At 37.6% G+C, this 23258-nt stretch overlaps 2 protein-coding genes across 5 annotated transcripts in view; both read left to right on the plus strand.

Annotated features, from left to right (window-relative positions):
* DBT (dihydrolipoamide branched chain transacylase E2) overlaps nucleotides 1-5036 on the plus strand; it is an 83550-nt gene extending 78514 nt beyond the window's left edge. The window contains exon 12 of the mRNA XM_054685335.2: nucleotides 4452-5036. The gene's annotated coding sequence lies outside the window, so the exon portion shown is untranslated. The remainder of the gene's footprint in view (nucleotides 1-4451) is intronic.
* A 2220-nt stretch (nucleotides 5037-7256) lies between these two features.
* The window catches only part of LRRC39 (leucine rich repeat containing 39), a 30888-nt gene continuing 14886 nt past the window's right edge, over nucleotides 7257-23258 (plus strand). For 2 of the 4 annotated variants that reach the window (XR_001707952.3, XM_063816522.1), the window contains exons 1-4: nucleotides 7257-7320; nucleotides 8745-8841; nucleotides 13626-13665; nucleotides 18403-18595. Coding sequence is in view for 3 of the 4 variants with exons in the window: in XM_063816522.1 (XP_063672592.1) it covers nucleotides 18483-18595 (113 nt within the window). In the remaining variant the exon portion in view is untranslated. Of the gene's footprint in view, nucleotides 7321-8744; nucleotides 8859-13625; nucleotides 13666-18402; nucleotides 18596-23258 lie in introns of those variants that run through there. The other 2 variants (XM_063816524.1, XM_054668195.2) reach the window with 2 other exon arrangements.

Below are 23258 nucleotides of genomic sequence, written 5' to 3' on the forward strand. Positions count from 1 at the left end.
GACAGAGTGAGACTTTGTCTCAAACAAACAAAAAGAGACATACACAAAGTATATTAGAAAGTTGGGTTAATATCCTACAAACAAAGTATTACATAATTTGCACAGGATTATGTGCGTAAAAAGTTTTAAATTCAGTATAGCTTTTATTTCTGCAGAACTAAAAGTAGTGCATAAAAATAAAAGCGGGATAAGCATATCTTTTTAATTTGTTATGCAGTAAAAAGTATCTCAATCAACATATAGGAAACCAGTGCCATTTCTGTATCATTTGACACTGAAGGGGTATTGTTTTTTGTTTTGTTTTGTTTTTCTTTTGAAGAAAGACTTTTATGTCTTTTATTCTATTCTTCTGATTTGGGGTTTAAATTACCCCCAATAAGTTTGCATAATATTCTGATTACTACTGCTTAGGTGATATATTTCATATGAGAACTATCTTTACACAATGGGAAAAACCACAGTAACCACTTCATTCATCAGAGAAGTTGTGTTTTGTTCACTTGTATTTTGTTTGCTAAATGAAATTGGTTATTTAGACTCATGGCATGCTTTTTCTCAAATGAAGATTTAAAAGTCATTTCCAATGTCCTTCTAACTTCTGGCCAATTCCCAGTAGGCTATAGAATAAATAGTTTTCATATAATAGTCTCTAGTGTCTCCACTGTTGATTGGTTTACAGAAACGACGGTGGTGGTGGTGTTGATGGTGGGGTGTGTGCGTGTGTGTGTGTGTGTATGAAAAATGACAACTGGCACAAAACAAGCCTAAAAATCAGAAGTACATTTTAATTCCTAGTTAAAAACATTAACTTTTTGTTCATAAAATACATATTTAATAATAGAAAAAAGAAAAGGGAATAATTAGCACTTAAAATGAACAATTTTTCTTAGCTATTTTAGTAACTTAAATATTTAAGGTATTAAAAGACTGAAACTTTGGGCCGGGGTCATGCCTGTAATCCCAGCACTTTGGGAAACTGAGGTGGGTGGATCACCCGAGGTCAGGAGTTTGAGACCAGCCTGGCCAACATAGTGAAACCCCATCTCTACTAAAAAATACAAAAATTAGCTGGGTGTGGTGGTGGGTGCCTGTAGTCCCAGCTACTTGGGAGGCTGAGGCAGGAGAATTGCTTGAACCCGGGAGGTGAAGGTTGCAGTGAGCCCAGATCACGCCGCTGCACTCCAGCCTGGGCAACAAAGCAAGACTCTGTCTCAAAAAAAAAGATTGAAACTGTGGGGAAAGGTAGCAGAAGTCATATGAGACTGACTGGAATCAGAGTTTAAGGTCCAGGGGAAAGACATTTGGTGTCCACCAACATTTCCCACCTCTTCTCAGAAATAGTCTCTGTTTTGTGAGACCAAGTGGTGCAAGTTAGGATGTAGCCATAACTTTCTAATATAAATCTCAAAATATGGAGAAGAATGACCCATTAACATTTGGCAAGTGTACAGTCTGTTATTTAAGAGTTTTCCTTGCATAGACACACAGACACACACACATCCATCCACCCAACCTTACCTGGAAGATTTCCACATAAAGGAGTATCGGTGTTCACAACAGTGTAGTACTGGCATAAAGACAGACATAAAGACCAATGGAATAGAATAGAGGCCCAGAAATAAACCCTCACATATATGGTCAAATGTTTTTCTGACAAGGGTGCCAAGACAATTCACACTCTTGTGAAAGGGGAAAGAACAGTCTTTTCAGCAAGTGGTGCTGGGAACACTAGAATGAAGAATACAAAAGAATGAAGTTGGACCCTGCTATGGTCTGAATGTTGTGTCCCCCCCCCCCCCATTAATTCATACATTGAAACCTAATCCCCAAGGTGATGGTATTAAGAAGTGGGGCTTTTGGGAGATAATTAGATCATAAGGACATTGCCTTCATAAATGGGATTAGTGTCCTTATAAAAGAGGCCCTGAAGGAGCTTGTTTCACCTGTGAGGATACAGGGAGAAAGTACTACCTATGAGGAATACACCCCCGCCAAACACCAAATCTGCTGGTGCCTTGATCTTGGACTTCCCAGCCTCCAGAACTATGAGCAATAAATTCTGTCATTTAGAAATTGTCCAGTCTCGGCTGGGTGCAGTGGCTTATGCCTGTAATCCCAGCATTTTGGAGGCTGAGGCTGGTGGACTGCTTAAGCTCAGGAGTTTGACACCAGCCTAGGCAACATAGTGAAACTCCAACTCTATCAAAAATAAAAAATAAAAAATTAGTTGGGCATGGTGGTGCATGCCTGTAGTCCCAGCTACTCAGGAGGCTGAGGTCAGAGGACCACTTGAGCCCAGGAGGTGGAGGTTGCGGTGCATGATCACACCACTGCACTCCAGCCTGGTGACAGAGTGAGACTCTGTCTCAAAAAAAAAAAAAAAAAAAAAAAAGGAATTACCCATTCTATCTCAGATGTAAGGATGGATCAACATACACAAATCTATAAATGCGATACACCATATTAACAGACTAAAAGACACAAACCATTTGATCATTTCAATAGATGTAAAAAGAAGCATTTGACACAATTCAGCATCCTTTCATTTAAAAAACTGAGCAAATTAGGTATAGAAGGAATGTACCTCAACACAAGAAAGACCAGATGTGACAAACCCACAGCCAACATTATACTCAATGGTGAAAAGTTGAAAGCTTTTTCTATAAGATCAGGAACAAGACAAGGATGCTGTATTAATCTGTTCTCTCACTGCTATAAAGATACTACCAAAAGAGGCTTAATTGACTCACAGTTCTGCATGACTGGAGAGGCCTCAGGAAACTTAACAATCATAGCAGAAGACAAAGGGGGAAGCAAAGCTTGTCTTACATGGCAGCAGGCAAGAGAGAGAGCAAGAAGGGGGAAGCACCAGACACTTATCAACCAACCAGATCTTGTGAGAACTCACTATCACGAGAACAGCATGGGGGAAACCGCCCCCATGATCCAATCACCTCCCTCCAAGTCCCTCCCTTGACATGTGGGGATTACAATTCGAATTACAATTCGATATGAGATTTGGGTGGGGACACAGCCAAACCATATCAGATGCCCACACCTGTCACTTCTACTCAATATAGTACTGTAAGTTTTAGCCAGAGCAATTAGGAAAGATAAAGAAATAAAAAGCATACAAATTGGAAAGGAAAATGTTAAATTGTCCCTGTTTACAGATGACATGATCTTATATATTAAAAAAAAACTCTAATGACTCCACCAAAAAAAAAAAAAAACAGTTAAGACTAATAAACAAAGTCAGTAAAGTTGCAGGATATAAAATTAACATACAAAAATCATTGTGTTTCTATACACTAACAACGAACTATCCAAAAAGGAAATAAAAAATATTTTACAATAGCTAGAAAGAAAAAAAATACTTAGAAATAAATTCAACTAGAGGTGAAAGATCTGTCCACTACAAACTATAAAACATTGATGAAAAAAATTGAAGACATAAATAAATGAAAAGATATCCCATGTTCATAGATTGGAAGAATTAATATTGTTAAAGTGTCCATACTACCCAAAGTGATCTACAGATTCAATGAAATCTCTATCAAAATCCTAATGACTGTTTTCACAGAAATAGAATAAACAATCCTAAAGTTCCACAAAAGACTTCAAATAGCCAAAGCAATCTTGAGCAAAAAGAACAAAGCTGGGGTGTTGACACAACCTGACTTCAAAATATACCACACCGCTACAGTAATCAAACAGCATGATAAGGCTGGACACAGTGACCCACGCCTATAATCACAACACTTTGGGAGGCTGAGGCAGAAGGATTGCTTGAGCCCAGGAATTCAAGACCAGCCTGGGCAACACAGGCAGAACCTGTCTCTGCAAAAAATTTTTTAAATGCTGGGTATGGTGGCGTGTGCCTGTGGCCCCAGCTACTCAGGAGACTGAGGTGGGAGAATTGCTTGGGCCTGGGAGCTCGAGGCTGCAAAGAGTTCTGATTGTACCACTGCACTCTAGCCTGGGCAACACAGTGAGATCCTGCCTCAAAAAAGGCTGCAAGAAAACAGCATGATAGCCAGGTGCAGAGGCACATGCCTATAGTCCCAGCTACTAGGGAGGCTAAGGCAGGAGGATTGCTGGAGCCCAGGAGTTCAATGCCAGCCTGGGCAACATAGTGAGACCCTGTCTCTAAAAATACAAATAAGTAAAACAGTATGGTACTGGCATAAAAACAGACACAGACCAATGGAACAGAATAGAGAGCCCAGAAATAAATTCATACATTTATGGTCAATTGATTTTTTGTTTGTTTTGAGACAGGGTCTCCCTTTGTCACCCAGGCTGAAGTGCAGTGATGCTATCATAGCTTACTGCAGTCTTGAGCTCTTGGGCTCAAAGGATCCTCCTGCCTAACCCTCCTGAGTAGCTAATATTACAGGTGTGCCCCATTATGCCCAGCTAATTAAAACTTTTTTTTTTTTTTTTTGTAGAGGCAGGGGCTTGCTATGTTGCCCAGGTTGGTTTCAAACTCCTGACCTCAAGCAATCCACACATCTCAGCCTCGCAATGTGCTTGGATTACAGGCATAAGCCAATATGCCCAGCCAACAGTCAACTGATTTTTGACAAAGGTGCCAAGCACACACAATCAGCAAACAACACTCTCTTCACTCAATGGTGTTGGGACAACTGTATATCCATATACAGAGGAATAAAACTAATATTTCATGCTACATTAAAAAATAAACTACAAATGAATTAAAGACTTAAATATAAGACCTAAAACTCTAAAACTACTAGAAGAAACCATAGAAGAAAAGCTCCATGACATTCATCTGGGCAATAATTTTTTGGATACAAATCCAAAAACACAGGCAACAAACACAAACATTGACAAATGGGATTACACCAAACTAAAAATCTCTTGCACGGCCAAGAACACAAACAACAAAGTGAAGAGACAACCTGTCTGCAAATCATACATCCGATAAGGGGTTAATAAAAAAAAAAAAAAAAGAAACTCAAACAACTCAGCAATGAGAAAACAAAGAACTCAATTTAAAAATTCGCAAAGGATCTGAGTAGACATTTCTCCAAAGAAGACATAAAAATATCCAACAGGTATATGAAAAAGTGCCCCAAATCAAAAATCACAGTGAGATATCACCTCATGCCTGTTAGAATGACTGTTATCAAAAACACAAAAGATAACACGTGTTGGCGAGGATGTGGAGAAAAGGAAACCCTTGCACATTGTTGGTGGGAATGTAAATTAGTACAGCCCTTGTGAAAAACAGTATGGAAGTTCCTAAAAAAAATTAAAAATTAAAAAACTACTATAGGATCCATTAATCCCAGTACTAAGTATGTATCCAAAATAAAGGAAATCAGTATGTCAAACAGATATCTGCACCCTGATGCTTATTACAATATTATTCACACTAGCCAAGATGAAATGAACCTAAGTGTTCATCAACAGATGAATGGATAAAGAAAATGCATATGTACACAATGGAGTGTTATTCAGCCTTGAAAAAGAAAGAAATCCTGTCACTAGCAACAACATGAATAAATGTGGAAGACATTATATTAAGTGAAATAAGCCAGGAACAGAAACACAAATATACCACTTAATTTCACTTATACGCGGGATCTAAGAAAGTTGAACTCATAGAAGTAGAGAATATGGTGGTTACCAGAGACTTGGGGGAGGGGTTGGGGAAACAGACAAACAAACTACCGATTTCAAAATTTTTTTATAGCAGCCTGAGCAGACTAAGACAGACCCTTACCCAATACCATGTATAAAAATTAACTCAAAACAGATCAAAGACCTAAATGTAAGATCCAAAACTATAAAATTCTAAGAAGTAAACATAGGTGAAAAGCTTCACAACATTGGATTTGGCAATGATTTATTGGATAAGACATCAAAAGCACAGGCCACAGAAGAAAAGGTGAAGTGGATCAGGCCTATAATCCCAGTACTTTGGGAAGCAGAATTGGGAGGATTGCTTGAGGCCGGGGGTTCAAGATTACAGTGAGCTATGATTGCGCCACTGCACTTCAGTCTGGGTAACAGAGTGAGACCCTGTCTCTTAAAAAAAAGATAGACTGGATATCATAAAATTTTTTAAATTTGTGCATCAAAAGACACTATTAAGAGAGTAAAAAGGCAACCCACAGAATGGGAGAAAATATTTGCAAGTATTATATCTAATAAGAGATTAATATCCAGAATATTGTCATTCACCACTTAATGATGGGGATACATTCTGAGAAATATGCCATTTGGTGATTTTGCCATTGTGAGAACAACATAGAGTGTATTCTGTGTGATAAAATACACATAACATTAAATTTACCATCTTGATCATTTTTAAGTGTACGGTTCAGTGGTATTAAACACATTCATAATATTGTGCAACCATCACCACCATCTATCTCCATAATTTTTTATTTGTCCTTTTGTAACTGGCTTACTTAGCATAATGTCCTCAAGAATCACCCATGTCGTAGCCTTTGTCAGAATTCCAGAATTACATTACAGTACTTGCCTAGTAAGGGAGTTGCTGCTGCTGACCCCAGAACCAGCTACATCTGCTGAAGCTAGGCAACTTTTGCTGCCAAAACAAACCCCAGAACATACTGCCCTTGCTGCTACCCATGCCAGCAAAAATGGACACCAGCGACACAAGTCACCCAACAGAGCCCTTTGTTGGTGTATATAATTAGTGGAACCTTAGTAGTGTATAAAATTAGTCACATACCCCATTCCAGTAGCAGGGGAGGCTGGGATTTTTTTTTCCCCTCAAATTCTACCTTGGAAAGGTAGGATTCATGATGTGGGGGATTATAAAAATGTGGATGGTGTTCAAAATATTTTGGACAGTCGTAAATGACAGATAGATATTCATTATATAGTGCCTGTCTCTTCGCATTCACTTTCTACATCCCTCCAAAGTCACCAAAATTCTGGCTAATTTGTGTCATAAATAGCTCAGGCATCTATTCACTTTCTCTATCCTCCCGGGCATTTCTTTAGTGTAAGTCACTCCATGGGGATGGGAAATAAAAGGTAGATAAGGGAAGGAGAAGAGAGATGCCTTGAAATTTGTGGGTTCTCTATAAATACTGTCAAATTAAAATTTAATTGTATGTAGTGCCAAAGGCAGAAAGAAATCTAAATTTTCTCCAAGGTAACAATATACTGTTCTTTTTAACTGAAACAAAACTCCCTGGATCTCTCTCTCTCTCTCTCTCTCTTCTGTTTTTTTTTTTTTTTCTTCAGACAAGGAAGGCTCTGTTGCCCAGGCTGGAGTGCAGTGGCACCATCACAGCTTGACCTCCCTGGCTCAAGGTATCCTCCCACCTCAGTCTCCCAAGTAGCTGAGACTACATATACACACCACTACACCTGGCTAGTTTTATTTTATTTTATTTTATTTTTATTTTTATGGAGACAGGGCCACCATGCCTGGCTACTTTAATTTTTTTTTTTTTTTTTTTTTTGGTAGAGACAGGGTCTCACTCTGTTGCTCAGGCTGGTCTCCAGCTCCTGGGCTCAAGTGATCCTACCATCTTGGCCTCTCAAAGTGCTGGGATTACAGGTGTGAGATCTTGATTTTTACTTATGAACACATCGAAGCACTCTGTATGTGTTGGGTGGTGTACACTCTCGGGACAGGGAAGTTAGAGTTTCAATTGTGGCCATGGCTTCTTTACTCTTTCTGTGATCCTGAGCAGTCCCACAACTCTTAGAACTTAATTCATTATAGAAGTGTTGGAGAATTTCTGTGAGATAATCAGGCATAAATTTTTAAAGCACTAATATTGCTGAGATGTCCAAATGACTACATAAATTATGATCCACCTACACGCTAAACTGCTATGTAGCCATTAAAAAGAATGACGCTGCTCTAAATATACTAATATGAAACAGTTTCCAAGATATCCTGAGTGAAGAAAAGACAGTATAGAACAATGTATATAGTATGCTACCATTTTTGTATGTGTGCATGCCTTCACATATGTGTGCTTTTAAGGGATATAGGCATATTTAAGCTTGTAAATTCACAGACCATCTTTGTAAAGGTACACAAAGAACTGGCAATAGTGGTTGCCTTCAGAGAATAGAACTTGAAGAGAACCTCCCTACTGGAGGCAGGGATGGTGGAAGGGGTGGGGGATGGAGAGAGTGGAGATTGAGCTTTTGAATTCTGTTCCATGTGCATATATTATAAATTCAAAAAAAGAAAGATATAGTTTATTTTTTAAGAACCTGGAATTAAGTCCTATCTATGAAAGCTGAAGAGATCAAAGTGAGAGGTAATTTAATTTGAAGCCCAGGTACAGCGGAAGTTTGGGGCTTCTGTGTTACTCATGCTTATCCACACCTTTATTTTTTCTTTTTCTAAAGCATCTGGGTCTTTAGTTCAAATATTTGCAGATCCATGGTTTACTGGGTAGAATTTTTGTTATGGCATACATCAACATATTCCAAGTTTCTCTGCTTGGATGGAATAGATGCATTAAATTCTGTGAAATGATTAAGCTGTGAAAAGTAGAAGGACTTTGAATAGGCATTATTTTTCAAGATCTTAGAAATAGTTATACCTGATAGTTTTATAATGTCTGTAGTGTATTTTGCAGTCCACAGAATGCACTCACATACATTATCAGCTGATCCTTCGCAAAGAAGCCTCATGTGATTTTTTCTATTCTCAGCTTTGTCCATGAACTAAAATTAGAACTAGGCTGACATTACATTTCACTTGGTTACAGCTGACTGGGGATTTTAATCATTTGGAGCCACACTGAAAAAAAAATTTCCCCCTGCAATCTACTCTTAACTGATAGTTGCTAACTTTGGTTATGTGTGGTAAGTATTTGACAATGGTAAGTATTTTTCAAAAACATTTTTCCTTTCTTCTTCACATGTAAATAGACTGCTGCTGATACCTATACTGTGTCTGCATTGGTTGGAATGTCCAAACAAACTGGAATAGAATTTAAAAGTTTTTTTGCGGGGTGTTCATGGTCAGTCATATAATTGTGCTCCTCTGGAAGATAGATTTCCCCAGAAGTAAGAAACAATTCTTCTGCAATTCTTTTCTATGCTTACCTCACTTGTCACACTATGTGCTTTTTTTCTATTATGGTAATAATCAGAGTAGAGAGCACAGTCCTGTGCTGGAGGAAGAAATACATCATTATTGACTTGTGTTTCCCTAGGGGATGTTGGTCGTTATAGGAAAACTGATGGATGAGCAACATTTAATGGCAAATGAGGAAATGAATTAGCAAATGGATGAATTGTTTTACATGTCTTCTAAAATACATGTATACATGTAGATACTTGGGATTTAAAAAATATTTTTATTCGACTATTTAGCAAAAACTTCCAACTTTCTTAAATCAGAGACAATAAATTGTAAATTGGTTGCAATATGCTCAGGAAATTGGATTACCAGTGTATGTATCCCAAGGTTTCTTCACGGCAAAGAGATCTCGCATTCTGTTCCTGAGTAAATTCGGCATGCCTTGCTTAGAGATTCTCTCAACAATTTCCTGCCTATGCCAATTATTTATCAATCTTGAAATTTTAAACTTTTTTCTGTAATATAGTTCTCCTCTTTCTTTGTCTGTCTCACACACATATATACTGCATAATATTAGTTTAAAAATCAATACTTTAGAAGAGGTTAATAATGAAAAGCAATATTATCTATCCGATTCCTCTCTATCACCAGTCCTGCTCCCTAGAAGTAATCATTTTAACCATTTTGGAATTTAGTTTTCAGTGGTTATCTCCATATTTCTCTCCTTTTTTTCTTTTTCGAAGACAATTGCATGCTATTTTTAATCAACTTTAAACATCTGTGGAGCTTCATTATGAGAGGTGGGGATTAAGTTCCCTTACACTGCCATGAGTTATATCCCTATTTTTAGCTTCTCTCTTGATTACCTTAATAACTTTAAGCAAATACTTTAATCTTTATTTCTTGTTCCATAAGGTACAGACAGTATCTGTTGATTCCCCACTTTGAAGATGTGGATATCGGTGTTCTTGTCATTTACTTCTTTTCCTCATTTCCTTCTTCCACATTCTGTTAAAAGTACTGTCACTTTTATGTTTTCAAGATATATGGCATTTATATTCTGTTCTGTAACCCTCAATAAGTCTTCCTTACTTTTTTATAGATTGATTTATTTCAAAAGTTTAAGACCAATACATAGGCTTTACTATGTAATTTCTGTTTTCTGCAGAGCCAACATTTCCTTCTCAGTATCAATGTCATATTCATTGTACTAAAGAAGAATGTTAAAATAGATTCTCCTTTCCTGCACTTCAATAAATGCTAAAAAATCATGCCGCATTTTGTTGGCTCTATATATGGACTGTGGCTTTCTTGTACAGTGTCTTCCTCAACACAATTTCTGACTGCCTTTCTTTTTGCTTATTGGGAGAAGAAATTTCATCTTTTCACCATATCTCCAATGTCACACAGCTTTTTCCCCCTTAATTCTAGCTATTTTTATAATTCAATGGATGAATACTGCCATTCCTTTTTTTTTTTTTTTTTTTTTTTTTGAGACAGAGTTTCATTCTTGTTTTCTGGTCTGTAGTGCAATGGTGCGATCTCGGCTCACTGCAACCTCTGCCTCCCGGGTTCAAGTGATTCTCCTGCCTCAGCCTCCCAAGTAGCTGGGATTACAGGCATGCGCCACCACGCCTGGCTAATTTTAAGTTTTTTTAGTAGAGACGGGGTTTCACCATGTTGGTCAGGCTGGTCTTGAACTCCTGACCTCAAGCGATCCACCAGCCTCAGCCTCCCAAACTGCTGGGATTACAGGCATGAGCCACCGTGTCCAGCTATTGCTTTTAAAACATTGTTTTACTTTATTTTTAATTTTTTTACTATCTTGTAAAACATTGCTGGGAACAGTCTTGTTCATGTTTCCTGGTGGAGACACACCCTTCCTCTAGGTACATACCTTTGAATGGAATTGCTGGATCATAAGCTGTGCTTATCTTCAATATTAGTACATAAATATTTCAAAATAGTTAATACTAATTTACAATTTCACCAATATACCAGGAGTCCATGAGGATTTCTGTAACTCAAATTCTCACCAACACTTGGTATAGTCAGCCTTTTGAATTTTAGCCATTCTGACAGATGTTCGTTGGTATCTTATTATGTTTTTATTAAGGTGGAGCACAACTTCATATGTTTTTGGTCATTTGGATTTTTTTTTCTCCACAGGGCAAGTTCTACCATTTGGATTTTATTTTTTGAAAATTTCCTGTTCAATTGTATTTTCTGTTGCCTTTTTCAGCTGATTTTAAGGAGTTCGTTATATATTCTAGATGTAATCCATTGGTGGTTATATATATTGCCAATATCTTCCCCCACTAATGTACATGGTATTCCTTTTATTTTCTAAGTGATGTCTTTCAATAGGTTCTTAATTGTAATGTAGTCCACTTTATCAATCTGTGTTAGGCTGTTCTTGCATTGCTATAAAGAAATAACTGGCCAGGCACAGCAGCTCATGTTTGTGATCCTAGCACTTCTGGAGGCCAATGCAGGAGGATCACTTGAGCCCAGGAGTTCAAGACCAGCCTGGAGAATGTGGAGACATCCTGTCACTACCAAAAAAAAAAAAAAAAAAAAAAAAAACTGGCACACTGGTTCTTGCTGTAGTCCCAGCTATTCTGAAGGCTGAGGCAGAGGGGGCCCAGGAGATCAAGGCTACTATAAGCCATGATTGTGCCACTACACTCCAGCCTTGGTGGCAGAGTAAGCCTGTCTCAAAAAAACAAAAAACAAACAAACAAAAAACCACAAAACAAAGAAATACCTGAAACGGGGTAAATTACAAAGAAAAGAGGTTTAATTGGCTCACGGTTCTGCAGGCTTTACAGGAAGCATGGTGCTGGCATCTGCTTCTCAGGGAGCTTTCAATCATGGTGGAAGGCAAAGGGGGAAGCCTGTGTCCCACAAGGCCAGAACAGGAGCAAAAGAGGGAGCAGGGGGAGGTGCCACACACTTAAAGAACCAGATCTCCCAAGAACTCACTGTTTCAAGGACAGCACCACGCCATGAGGGATCCTCCTCCATGATCCAATCACCTCCTACCTAGCCAACACCTCCAACGTTGGGGATTACAGTTCAACATGAGATTTGGTGGGAACATATATTCAAACTATATTGTGATATAGTATATCTTTTCCTTTATGGATATGCTTTGTATTCTGTTTTAAAAAGTGTTCTCTACTTTAAGGACATCAAGATAAGTCCTATATTGTCACCTAAATGCTTTATTTTTTCTACTTTCACTTTTAGATCTACAATTCACATGGAATTAATTTTGGTAATACATAGATATTCAACTGTCCCAATATAATTTCTCTTAAAAAATTATTTCCATGGCCAGGTGTGGTGGCTCACACCTGTAATCCCAGCACTTTGGGAGGCCAAGGCAGGCAGATCACTTGAGCCCAGGAGTTCAAGATCAGCCTGGGCAACATGGTAAAACCCCATCTCTACAGAAAAATACATAAATTAGCCAGGTGTGGTGGTGTGCACCTGTAGTCCCAGCTACTTGGGAGGCTGAGGTGGGAGGATGGCTTGAACCCAGGAGGTGGAGGTTGCAGTGAGCCAAGATCATGCCACTGCTCTCCAGCCTGGGCAACAGAACCAGACCCTGTCTAAAAAAAAAAAATTTCCACAATGTTCTGCAGTGCCTATGTGTATATGAGTCTGTTTCTGGGGTTCCTTATTCAGATACACTGGTATGTTTGTCTATTGCACCAATAACATTATCTAGTACCATAGCCTTAAAAGAGATCTTGATGAATGTAGAATAAATCCTCCCACTCTAGTTTTCTTTGGCAAGAGTGTCTGGGCTATTTTGTATCCTTAGAATTGTCATTAAAAATTAGAAACTGATTGTCAGGTTGCTCCTCTCCTTCTCCAAATGAATTTTGTATTGAGATTGATTATAGTTCAATGTGGGGATAATTGACATTTTTACAGATTGAGTCTTTCTATCAATGAATATGATGTATATCTCTTCATTTATTTAGGCCTTCTTTAATTTCACTCTAATTTTTAGTTTTCTGTATAGAAGTTTTACACATTCTGTTCATTGTTAAGAATTTGATTTTTATGCTATTGAAAATAGTATATTTTTAAGAATTTAATATCTATTTTCTGCTGAAATATAGACACATAATTGATTTTTCAAAATATTGACTTGTCAGAAGTCTTGCTAAATTCTATATATTTAGTTGTAAATTCTCTTGGATTTTCTAGTTCATAATTGTACTCATGAAAAATGTCCTTTTGTTTTTTATTCCTTTTCAAACTTTAAGCCTTTTATTTCTTTTTCTTGCTTTTATGCAATGGGTAGAGCCATGATACAGTATTGAATGGAAGTAGTGAGAGCAGACATCTTTTACTAATTTTAAATGAAAGGCTTTCGATGTTACACTATCAAGTATGATTGCTGCAGGTTTTTATTAGATATACTTGGTTAGGTTAAATAAATTATCTTCTACTTAGAGTATGTTAAGACTTGTTTTTAATCACATGATATTAAATTTTAATAATTTTCTACATCTATTGGAATGATCATATTTTCTTTCTCTTCTAGTCTATTCAGAATATTACATTAATTGATTTCTCAAACAAAGGTAAGCAAACAAACCTTAATCTCTGGAATAAACCCAATATGGCTATAATGTATTTTCTTTTTTTGTTATTTTTTTGTTTTGTTTTGAGACAGAGTCTGGCTCTGTCACCCAGGCTGGAGTGCAGTGCCACCATCTCAGCTCACTGCAACCTCTGCCTCTTAGGTTCAAGCGATTCTCCTGCTTCAGCCTCCCAAGTAGCTGGGATTACAGGTGCATGCCACCACACCTGGCTAATTTTTGTATTTTTTTATTTTTATTTATTTATTTATTTATTTTTTTTGGAGACAGATTCTCGCTGTGTCACCCAGGCTGGAGTGCAGTGGCATGATCTTGGCTCGCTGCAACCTCCTAATTTTTTTTTTTTTTTTGAGACAGAGTCTCACTCTGTCACCCAGGCTGGAGTGCAGTGGCATGATCTCAGCTCACTGCAAGCTCTACCTCCCAGGTTCATGCCATTCTCCTGCCTCAGCCTCCCAAGTAGCTGGGACTACAGGCGCCTGCCACCACGCCCGGCTAATTTTTTGTATTTTTAGTAGAGACAGGGTTTCACCATGTTAGCCAGGATGGTCTTGATCTCCTGACTTCGTGATCCCCCTGCCTCGGCCTCCCAAAGTGCTGGGACTGCAGGTATGAGCCACCACGCCTGGCCACAATTTTTTGGTATTTTAGTAGAGACGGGGTTTCACTGTGTTGCCTAGGCTGGTCTCGAACTCCTGAGTTCATGCAATCTGCCCACCTCGGCCTCCCAAAGTGCTAGGATTACAGGCATGAGCCACCACGCCTGGCCTTTTTTGTATTTTTTTTAGTAGAGACGGGGTTTCACCATGTTGTCCAGGCTGGTCTTGAATGCCTGACCTCAAGTGATCTGCCCGCCTCGGCCTCCCAAAGTGCTGGAATTACATGCATGAGCCACTGCGCCTGGCCAGTATTTTCTTTTTCCTATATTGCCAGATATGGTTTGCCAGTATATGGTTTAGGACTTTTCTCTGTTAATATATTTGTTAGTGAGATTAGTCTGTATTTTTCTTTCTAGAATTACCATTCTTGGGGTTTGGTATCAAGCGTATGCTAATCTCATAATCTGAATTGGGGAGTATTTCTTTTCTATTCTCAGGAAGAGTTCATGCTATGATTAGTGTTATTTTTACCCCTCAAATGCTTGGTAGAATTTGCCATTGAAGTCATCTCTGGGACCAGCATTTTGTTTGTGGAGAGATTTTAGATTATTATTATTGTATTCTATTGTGTCATTTTAAAATTTTATACATGTATGTGTTTATTTATAATATTCCCTTTCTTCTGTTTTCTTTGTGTTTGTTTTGCTTTATCTAGCTTCTTGAGATGGATGTAAATTTTTTAGCCTCATTTCTTCTAAAATGTATACTTAAGACTAGAAATTTCCCTCTACTACATTACCTATATTCCATACACTTTGATTTGGGGTATTTTTGTTAATTCAGTTCAAAATGCCTTCTAATTTCATGATGATAGCTTCTTTGACTACAGGTTATTTAGAAGTGTGTTTCATGGATGGGTGCAGTAGCTCACGCCTGTAATCTCAGCACTTTGGGAGGCTGAGGTGGGAGGATCATTTGAGCCCAGGAGTTTGAGACCAGCCCGGGCAACATAGCAAGACCCCTGTCTTTACAAAAAAAAAAAAAAAAACCAGCCAGGCATGGTTGTACACATCTGTAGTCCCAGCTACTTGGAAGGCTGAGGCAGGAGGATTACTTAAGTCCTGGAATTTGAGGCTGCAGTGAGCCGAGATCACGCCTCTGCACTCCAGCCTATGGGACAGAACGAGACCATGTCTCAAAAAAAAAAAAAAAAAAGAAGGAAAGAAAAAAAAAAAGCGTGTTTCTTTAGCTGAAATAATATAAGCTTTTTTTCCAGGTATCTTTTCATTATTGATTTCTAACAAGTTTATATTTTGATTAGAATAAAAACTTCATGCTACTTTAATCCCTTGAAATTGACTGAGACTTGCTCTATGACCCCAATATGAGATTTTTTTTCTGTGACTCTTCCATGTGTTTTTTAAAGCATTATGTATTCTGTCATTGTAGGATATAGTTCTTTATTTATCATTTAAGTAAGTTTATTCATTGTGTGGTTCAAATTTTCAGTATTCTTCCTAAGTTTTAAACTGCTTGTGCAACCAATTGCTAAAAGAATTGTTAAAATATCCCACTTCAATTCTGGATTCCTTGATTTTTTCCCTTTAGTTCTGTCAATTTTCCTTTGTATATTTGGAAGCCATGTTATTAGAGGCATGTAGTTTAAAGTTGTTTTATATTTCTTGTGGATTAAATCTGTTATTATGATATGATTGATCTTTTATATCTGTAAAGTATTTGTGCCTAAAGTCCATTTTGTCTGCTATTAATATATTGATACTAGCCTTCTTTTGCTTAGTGTTTGCATAGTATATCTTTCTCAGTTCTCAGAAAATTTAATTGATTAGCCAGACGTGGTGGCACATGCCTATACTTTCAGCTACCTGAGAGGCTGAGGCAGGAGGATCACTCGAGCCCAGAGGTCAAGGCTGCAGAGAGTCATATCCCGCCACTATATTCTAGCCTGGGTGATAGAGTGAGACCCTGTCTCAAAAGAGCAAAGAAGGAAAGAAGAAAGGGATGGAGGGAGGGAAGGAGGAAGGAAGAAAGGAAAGAAATAAAGATATAAAAAAGAAAGAAAAAATTAATTGAAATATAATTCATATATAAATTCTTTTAGTGTACAGCTCAGTAGTTTTATTCAAGAGTTGTACAATCATCATCACTAATTCTAGAACATTTTCATCACTCAAAAAACTGTACAGTTAGCAGTCACTCCCTATTTCCCCCTCTACAAATCCCCTGGGTACCACGAAGCTACTTTTTGAATCTACAGATTTGCCTGTTCTGGACATTTCATATAAATGAGATCATATATGTGGTCTTTTGTGTCTGACTTCTTTCACTTAGCATAATTTTATTCAAGGTTTATTTATACTGTGGCATGTATCTATACTTCATTCATTTTTATGGCCAAATAACATTCCATTGTATGGCTATACCACATCTTGTTTATCCATTCATCAGTAGATGGCCATTTGTGTTGTTGCCACTTTTTAGCTATTATGAATACTGTTTCTATCAACATTCATGTACAGGATTTTGTGAGAACATATGTTTTCATTTCTGTTGGGTATATACTTAGGAATGGATCTTTTCCTGTTCTTGTACTGTCCACTTTTCTCTACCTTTATTTTTTAGGTGTGCCTCTCATAAACAACACTCAGGATTTTGTCTTTTCTTTAACTGGACAACCTTTGTATATTAACTTGGAACACTTAATCATCAGGGAAGTACAAATTATGACCACCCTGGGATATGGCTTTATGCAGTAGTGGATGTATATCAACGGGGACCCTTATACAGTGGTAGTAAGAGTATAAATGGGCACAATCAATTTGGAAAACAATTTGGCTCTGTCTTATAAATTGGAACATTTACATACACTATGATCCAGCAATTCTAATTCTAGATATGTACCCAGTAGAAATAATTCCACTGGAACACCAAGAAGATAAAAACATTAATTTTAGAAACATTATTGCTTATAATAGCAAAGCTCTGGGACCCAAATATTCACATTCATTAGAATGGATAAACTGTGGGATAGTTATATATTTTGGAGATCATGGCATATGAATATATAAGATACTTTTCTTTTCTTTTTTTTGAGCTATATAATTTCCCATGATATGGGTAGACTATAGTTTACTGATGAAATATTAGGTTGTTTACAATATTTTGCTGTTATGAAATACACTGCGAATAACTTCAGAAATATTTGAGGGATAAATTGCTAGAAGTGTGGATGAGCATTAGTGAGTTTAGTATTACCAAGTTTCTCTCCATACAGAATATAATAATACCACCATTGATGAAGGAAAGTGTGTTTCCCTATGTTGTTGCAAATTTTATTGCTTTCTTTTCCAACTACATTACTTTATATTTACTTTACTTCCTTTATGGTTTTCCTATAATGTTGAATAGAAGTGATTGTGAATGTCTTTGCATTCCTGAATTTGAAAGGAAATAATTCAAATAATTGTGAATCAAATTCTTTTATTATTACTAATTTGATAAAAAATCAATACGATTATTTTAAGGCCATAGGATATTCCATAAAATGTACCTACCATAATTTACATAACCATTTTCCTATTATTGAGTATTTTCCTTTCATTTCTGAGATTCAGGTCAAAATCCTTAATACTGCATCGTCCATTTGCAATTTATTTTACACAAAAGAAACAATCCCAATATATTATCACTTAACTGAATTTCTACTTGTGCATATGGTGTCCTGATTAGATTGATATCTCAAGATTCCAGTCTTTTTAAAAATCTCCATTATTTAACCATTTTCCTATAATTGGACATGAAGACTAGTTGCAGTTTTTCATTACTGTGAAATACACAGTAACAAAGGAATCATATATTAGATATGAGACCCCCAAGAAAATTGTTCACCTTCTTTAAAGCTTAATTTTCTCATCTATACATTAGTCAATAAAAGTACCTATATTATAGTATTTTATGAGAGTTTTTAAATATGATATGGCATGTAAAGTATATAAAATAGTTTTTGGAGCATGGAATGTGTTCTATAAATATTAGCTATTATGATCAGTATGGTACTCAATGAACAGTCTGAAACATTGCTTTTTTTCTCTGGTACATTTAGGTCCTTTCTGAAATGGTATCTATGATTCAGCTATTCAAAACCTAATGAAGTTGGTGACTCTATGACAATGTGGAGAAATCATGACAGAAAATGTGGTTTGTACTGGGGCTGTCAATGCTGTAAAGGAAGTTTGGGAAAAAAGAATAAAAAAACTCAATGAAGACCTGAAGCGAGAGAAGGAATTTCAACACAAGTATGCTAAAACATATTTATTATTTTGAATTAGTGAAAATTCATATTATCATCACCATAAAAAAGAGCATTCTAAATGCCTTGTTATTGAATTTGATATAGAATTTTATTTACTGGAAACTCAAAATATACTTAAAGAAAACAGCTGACTCAATTAAATTTGTCTATGCGATAGGAGTCACAAAAAATACAAATGTGAAAATAGTAGCTATCTTATACCCTCATAGGACTCTGTTTAACATTCATCAAAGTTTGATTAGTATCATATAGTCTAATTTTCAGGATTGTATGTTCAGCATTATATGCCCTAGGACCTAAAATAACATTTGACAGTAGAAGGTACAGTAGATTCTCATTTATTTGAATAGCCATGTGTTCTAGCCAGAGCTGCTGGATCACTTGATTCCTTGATCTGGGCTATATTTATTTGACTCTCATTTCCTCTGCCTCCATTTTATCTTACCTACTTTCCTGATTGGATGTCACCAAAAAGTATTCTACTAATCCTGCAAAAATAGTCCCTTTCCTCATAGATTCATATAGTTCCATACAATTCTCATTCATTGTCTCTTTCTATCATTATTATTATTATTATTATTATTATTATTATTATTATTATTATTTTTGAAATGGAGACTCACTCTCTCGCCCAGGCTGGAGTACAATGGCATGATCTCAGCTCACTGCAACCTCCGCCTCCCAGATTCAAGTGATTCTCCCTGCCTCAGCCTTCCAAATAGCTAGGATTACAGGCGCATGCCACCACACTCAGCTAATTTTTGTATTCTTAGTAGAGACAGGGTTTCACCATGTTGGCCAGGCTGGTCTTGAACTCCTGACCTCAGGTGATCCACCCACCTTGGCCTCCCAAAGTGCTGGGATTACAGGCATGAGCCACCATACCAGGCCATTGCCTCTTTCTAAACATTAAATTAGCAAATGTTATTTGCCGATGTCAGTTAGCAAATAACAGAAAATTCAACTAAAGATGGTTTAAGCGATAGGGAAGTGAGGCTGTTCTGAAGATAGTCAATGCAAAGCCTCAACATCTTTTAAAAGCTTTTTTTTTTAATCACCTTCCACTGTTAATCCCTGTGTCAGTCTGATCCTCGGATTAGCTTCCTTCAGTGTTACAAGATGACTGATGCACTTCCAGGCATCACAGCCAATGATCATTATGTTTTCAGAAAAGTGGAAACTATTTTTTTCTATTTCTTCTTTAAGAGTAAGGAAATCTTTCACAGAGGGTCCCCAACAAACCTCTCCTTCACTTCTCATTGGCCAGAATTGGATCATTTGTACACATCTAACCCAGTTACCTTCTAGGGGAATGAGACTGATTGGTTTAGACAAATTAAGATTCATCCCTGGTGTATTAGTCCGTTTTCATGCTGCTGATAAAGACATACCTGAGACTGGGTAATTTATAAAGGAAAGAGGCTTAATTGACTCACAGTTCCACATGGCTGGGGAGGCCTCACAATCATGGTGGAAGATGAAGGAAGAGCAAACGGACATCTTACACGGCAGCTGGCAAAGAGAGAATGAGAACCAAGTGAAAGGGGAAACCTCTTATAAAACCATTGTCTTGGTGATTAACATTTGGCTCCTCATTACTTATGCAAATTTCTGCAGCCAGCTTGAATTTCTCCTCAGAAAATGGGTTTTTCTTTTCTATCACATCCTCAGGCTACAAATTTTCTGAATTTTTATGCTGTTTCCCTTTTAAAACTGAGTGCTTTTAACAGCACCCAAGTCACCTCTTGAATGCTTCGCTGCTTAGAAATGTCTTCCTTCAGATATCCTAAATCATCTTCTTCAAGTTCAAAGTTCCACAGATCTCTAGGGCAGGGGCAAAATGCTGCCATTCTCTTTGCTAAAACATAGCAAGAGCGACCTTTACTCCAGTTCCCAACAAGTTCCTCATCTCCGTCTGCGATCACCTCAGCCTGGATTTCATTGTCCATATCATTATCAGCATTTTGGTCAAAGCCATTGAACAAGTCTCTAGGAAGTTCCAAACTTTCCCACATTTTCTTTTCTTCTTCTGAGCCATCCAGCTGTTCCAACCTCTGCCTGTTATCCAGTTCCAAAGTCACTTCCACATTCTTGGGTATCTTTAAAGCAGTGCCTCACTCTATCGGTACCAATTTACTATTTTAGTCCGTTTTCACACTGCTGATAAAGACATACCTGAGACTGGGTAATTTATAAAGAAAAGAGGTTTAATTGACTCACAGTTCCACATGGCTGGGGAGGCCTCACAATCATGGTGGAAGCCAAAGGAAGAGCAAAGGGACATCTTACATGGCAGTCAGCAAAGAGAGAATGAGAACCAAATGAAAGGGGAATCCTCAGCCAGACATGGTGGCTCATGCCTGTAATCCCAGCTACATGGGAGCCTGAGGCAGGAGAATTGCTTGAACCTGGGAAGCAGAGGTTGCAGTGAGCCAAGATTGCACCATTGCACTCCAGCCTGGGCAACAAGAGTGAAACTCCGTCTCAAAAAAAAAAAAAAGAAAAGAAAGGGGAAACCTCTTATAAAACCATCAGATCTTGGGAGAGAGAATGAGAATAGTATAAGGGAAACTGCCCCCATGATTCAATTATCTCCCACTGGGACCCTCCCACAACACGTGGGAATTATGGAAGCCACAATTCAAGATGAGATTTGGGTGGGGACATAGCCAAACCATATCACCTGGATTACTTGGTAAACACTTGGACTTGGAAGCAATTGATATTCTTCCAGTAAACGAGGGTGGGGGGCAAGAAGCTACTGATAAGCAATGATTTGTGTTGCTAAATATCTGTAAAAACAAAAGATCTTGACAGGGAGGAATAATTTTTCCCACTTATTTTTTAGTAAGTGTGCAGATATAACAAGATTTCTGTTCAAAGTGGATTCTGCAAGGACAGTGAGGGAAGCCCAAGGTCAAGCCTGGTCAAGCAGAGGATGTGGAACCTGACTAAAGTTTTGATAAAAGGGATCTTTGTCATTAATTAAGAATCACTTAATTTCAGAAATTTCAGAAGTTCTCTATATAGGAATAATGAGTGTGCAGTCTTGCCCTTACTTACTGCTTGTTCTTTTTTGGCATCATCTATTTTATGATTAGGGAGGAGGATTCTCTGTTAGCAAAAGGTAATTTCCAAAAGTTAAGTTAGACCAAAATCAGCTTCTACTTTTAGAAACATTACATGGAATTTGTGTAATGTAGTTTTTCAAAGCACCTTTCCCTTAATTTTAAAACAATTACATTGTAAAATCATTGTACAGTATTATAAAGCTTGGATTGTGGTTAAAATTAAGTATAAACTACTTTAAAAGTAAATTATATAGAGATCAAAGGTTAGGTTTAAAACCTGTAATATGACTAAATAAATAATTTTCCAGGTATGCTGGCTTGTGCCTGTAATCCCAGCACTTTGGCAGGCTGAGGTAGGAGGATTTCTTGAGCCCAACGAGCTTGAGACCAGACTGGGCAACATAGCGAGACCCCATCTCTAAAACAAAAAGTTAGCTGGGCGTGGTGGCATGCACTTGTAGTCCCTGTTACTTGGGAAGCAGAGGGGTGAGGCGGGAGGATCAATTGTGCCCTGGAGGTCAAGGCTGCAGTAAGTTACAATCACACCCACTGCACACCAGCCTGGGTGTCAGAGCAAGACACTGTCTCATTAAAAAAAAAAGAAAAAAATTAATAAGTAAACAATCATAACTGATGCAAAATGGTAAGAACCTGAGAGACCTTTTAAAGTGAGACAGAGAAGCTGATTACCAGAGAAAAGGCTAACTGGAAAATTCATAGAAATTTAAAACCGACCAAAGGTAACCCAAAGAAATGTCCTTACTTTTTTACTCTGCTCTGAAATAGACCAGTGTTTCTCAAACTTGTCTGCGTAGGAATCCCATAGGGATCTTATTTAAAATAGCTTCTGGGTTAGTAAGTCTGGAGTAGGACCAAGAGTCTGGATCTCTAACAAGCTCCCAGGAGACAATGATGCTGCTGTTCTGCAAATCACACTGACTGGCAAGGAAGTAGACAAAAGAAGCAGATTTGAAAGGGGTCAGTACACAGGCAAGGGGTAAGAAGGGTAAGAATGTAATCTAATGCTGCTTCGTTCAGCTAAATTGGCTAGAGCTTTAGCTAAAAAATGAAAGAAAAAAAGCCTACAGTTTAAACAGAAATTGTGTTTTCTCCCTTTTGATGCCAAGCTCCTTGAAAAAATCAAGTACTTAGGTAACGATTGGTGTGGCAATATCGGAAAAAGGCCTTATTCTACAATAAAATTTGTAGAATCAAATTTTATTTTTTTTTTTAGAGACAGAGTCTCACTCTGTCACCCAGGCTGGAGTGTATTGGCGCAATCTTGGCTCACTGCAACCTCTGCCTCCTGGGTTCAAGTGATTCTCCTGCCTCAGCCTCCCGAGTAGCTGGGATTACAGGCCCACACCACCATACCCAGCTAATTGTTGTATTTTTAGTGGAGACGGGGTTTTATCATGTTGGCCAGGCTGGTCTCAAACTCCTAACCTCAAGTGATCCATCTGCTTTGGCCTCACAAATTGTTGGGATTACAAGCGTGAGCCACCACGCCCGGCCTCAAAAGGGTTTTAGAAGAGTTATAAAACTTCGATTAGAGACCTGAAAGAATATCAAGAT

The sequence above is a fragment of the Pan troglodytes genome, chromosome 1, assembly GCF_028858775.2.
Source record: "Pan troglodytes isolate AG18354 chromosome 1, NHGRI_mPanTro3-v2.0_pri, whole genome shotgun sequence".
Classification (NCBI taxonomy): Eukaryota; Metazoa; Chordata; class Mammalia; order Primates; family Hominidae; genus Pan; species Pan troglodytes.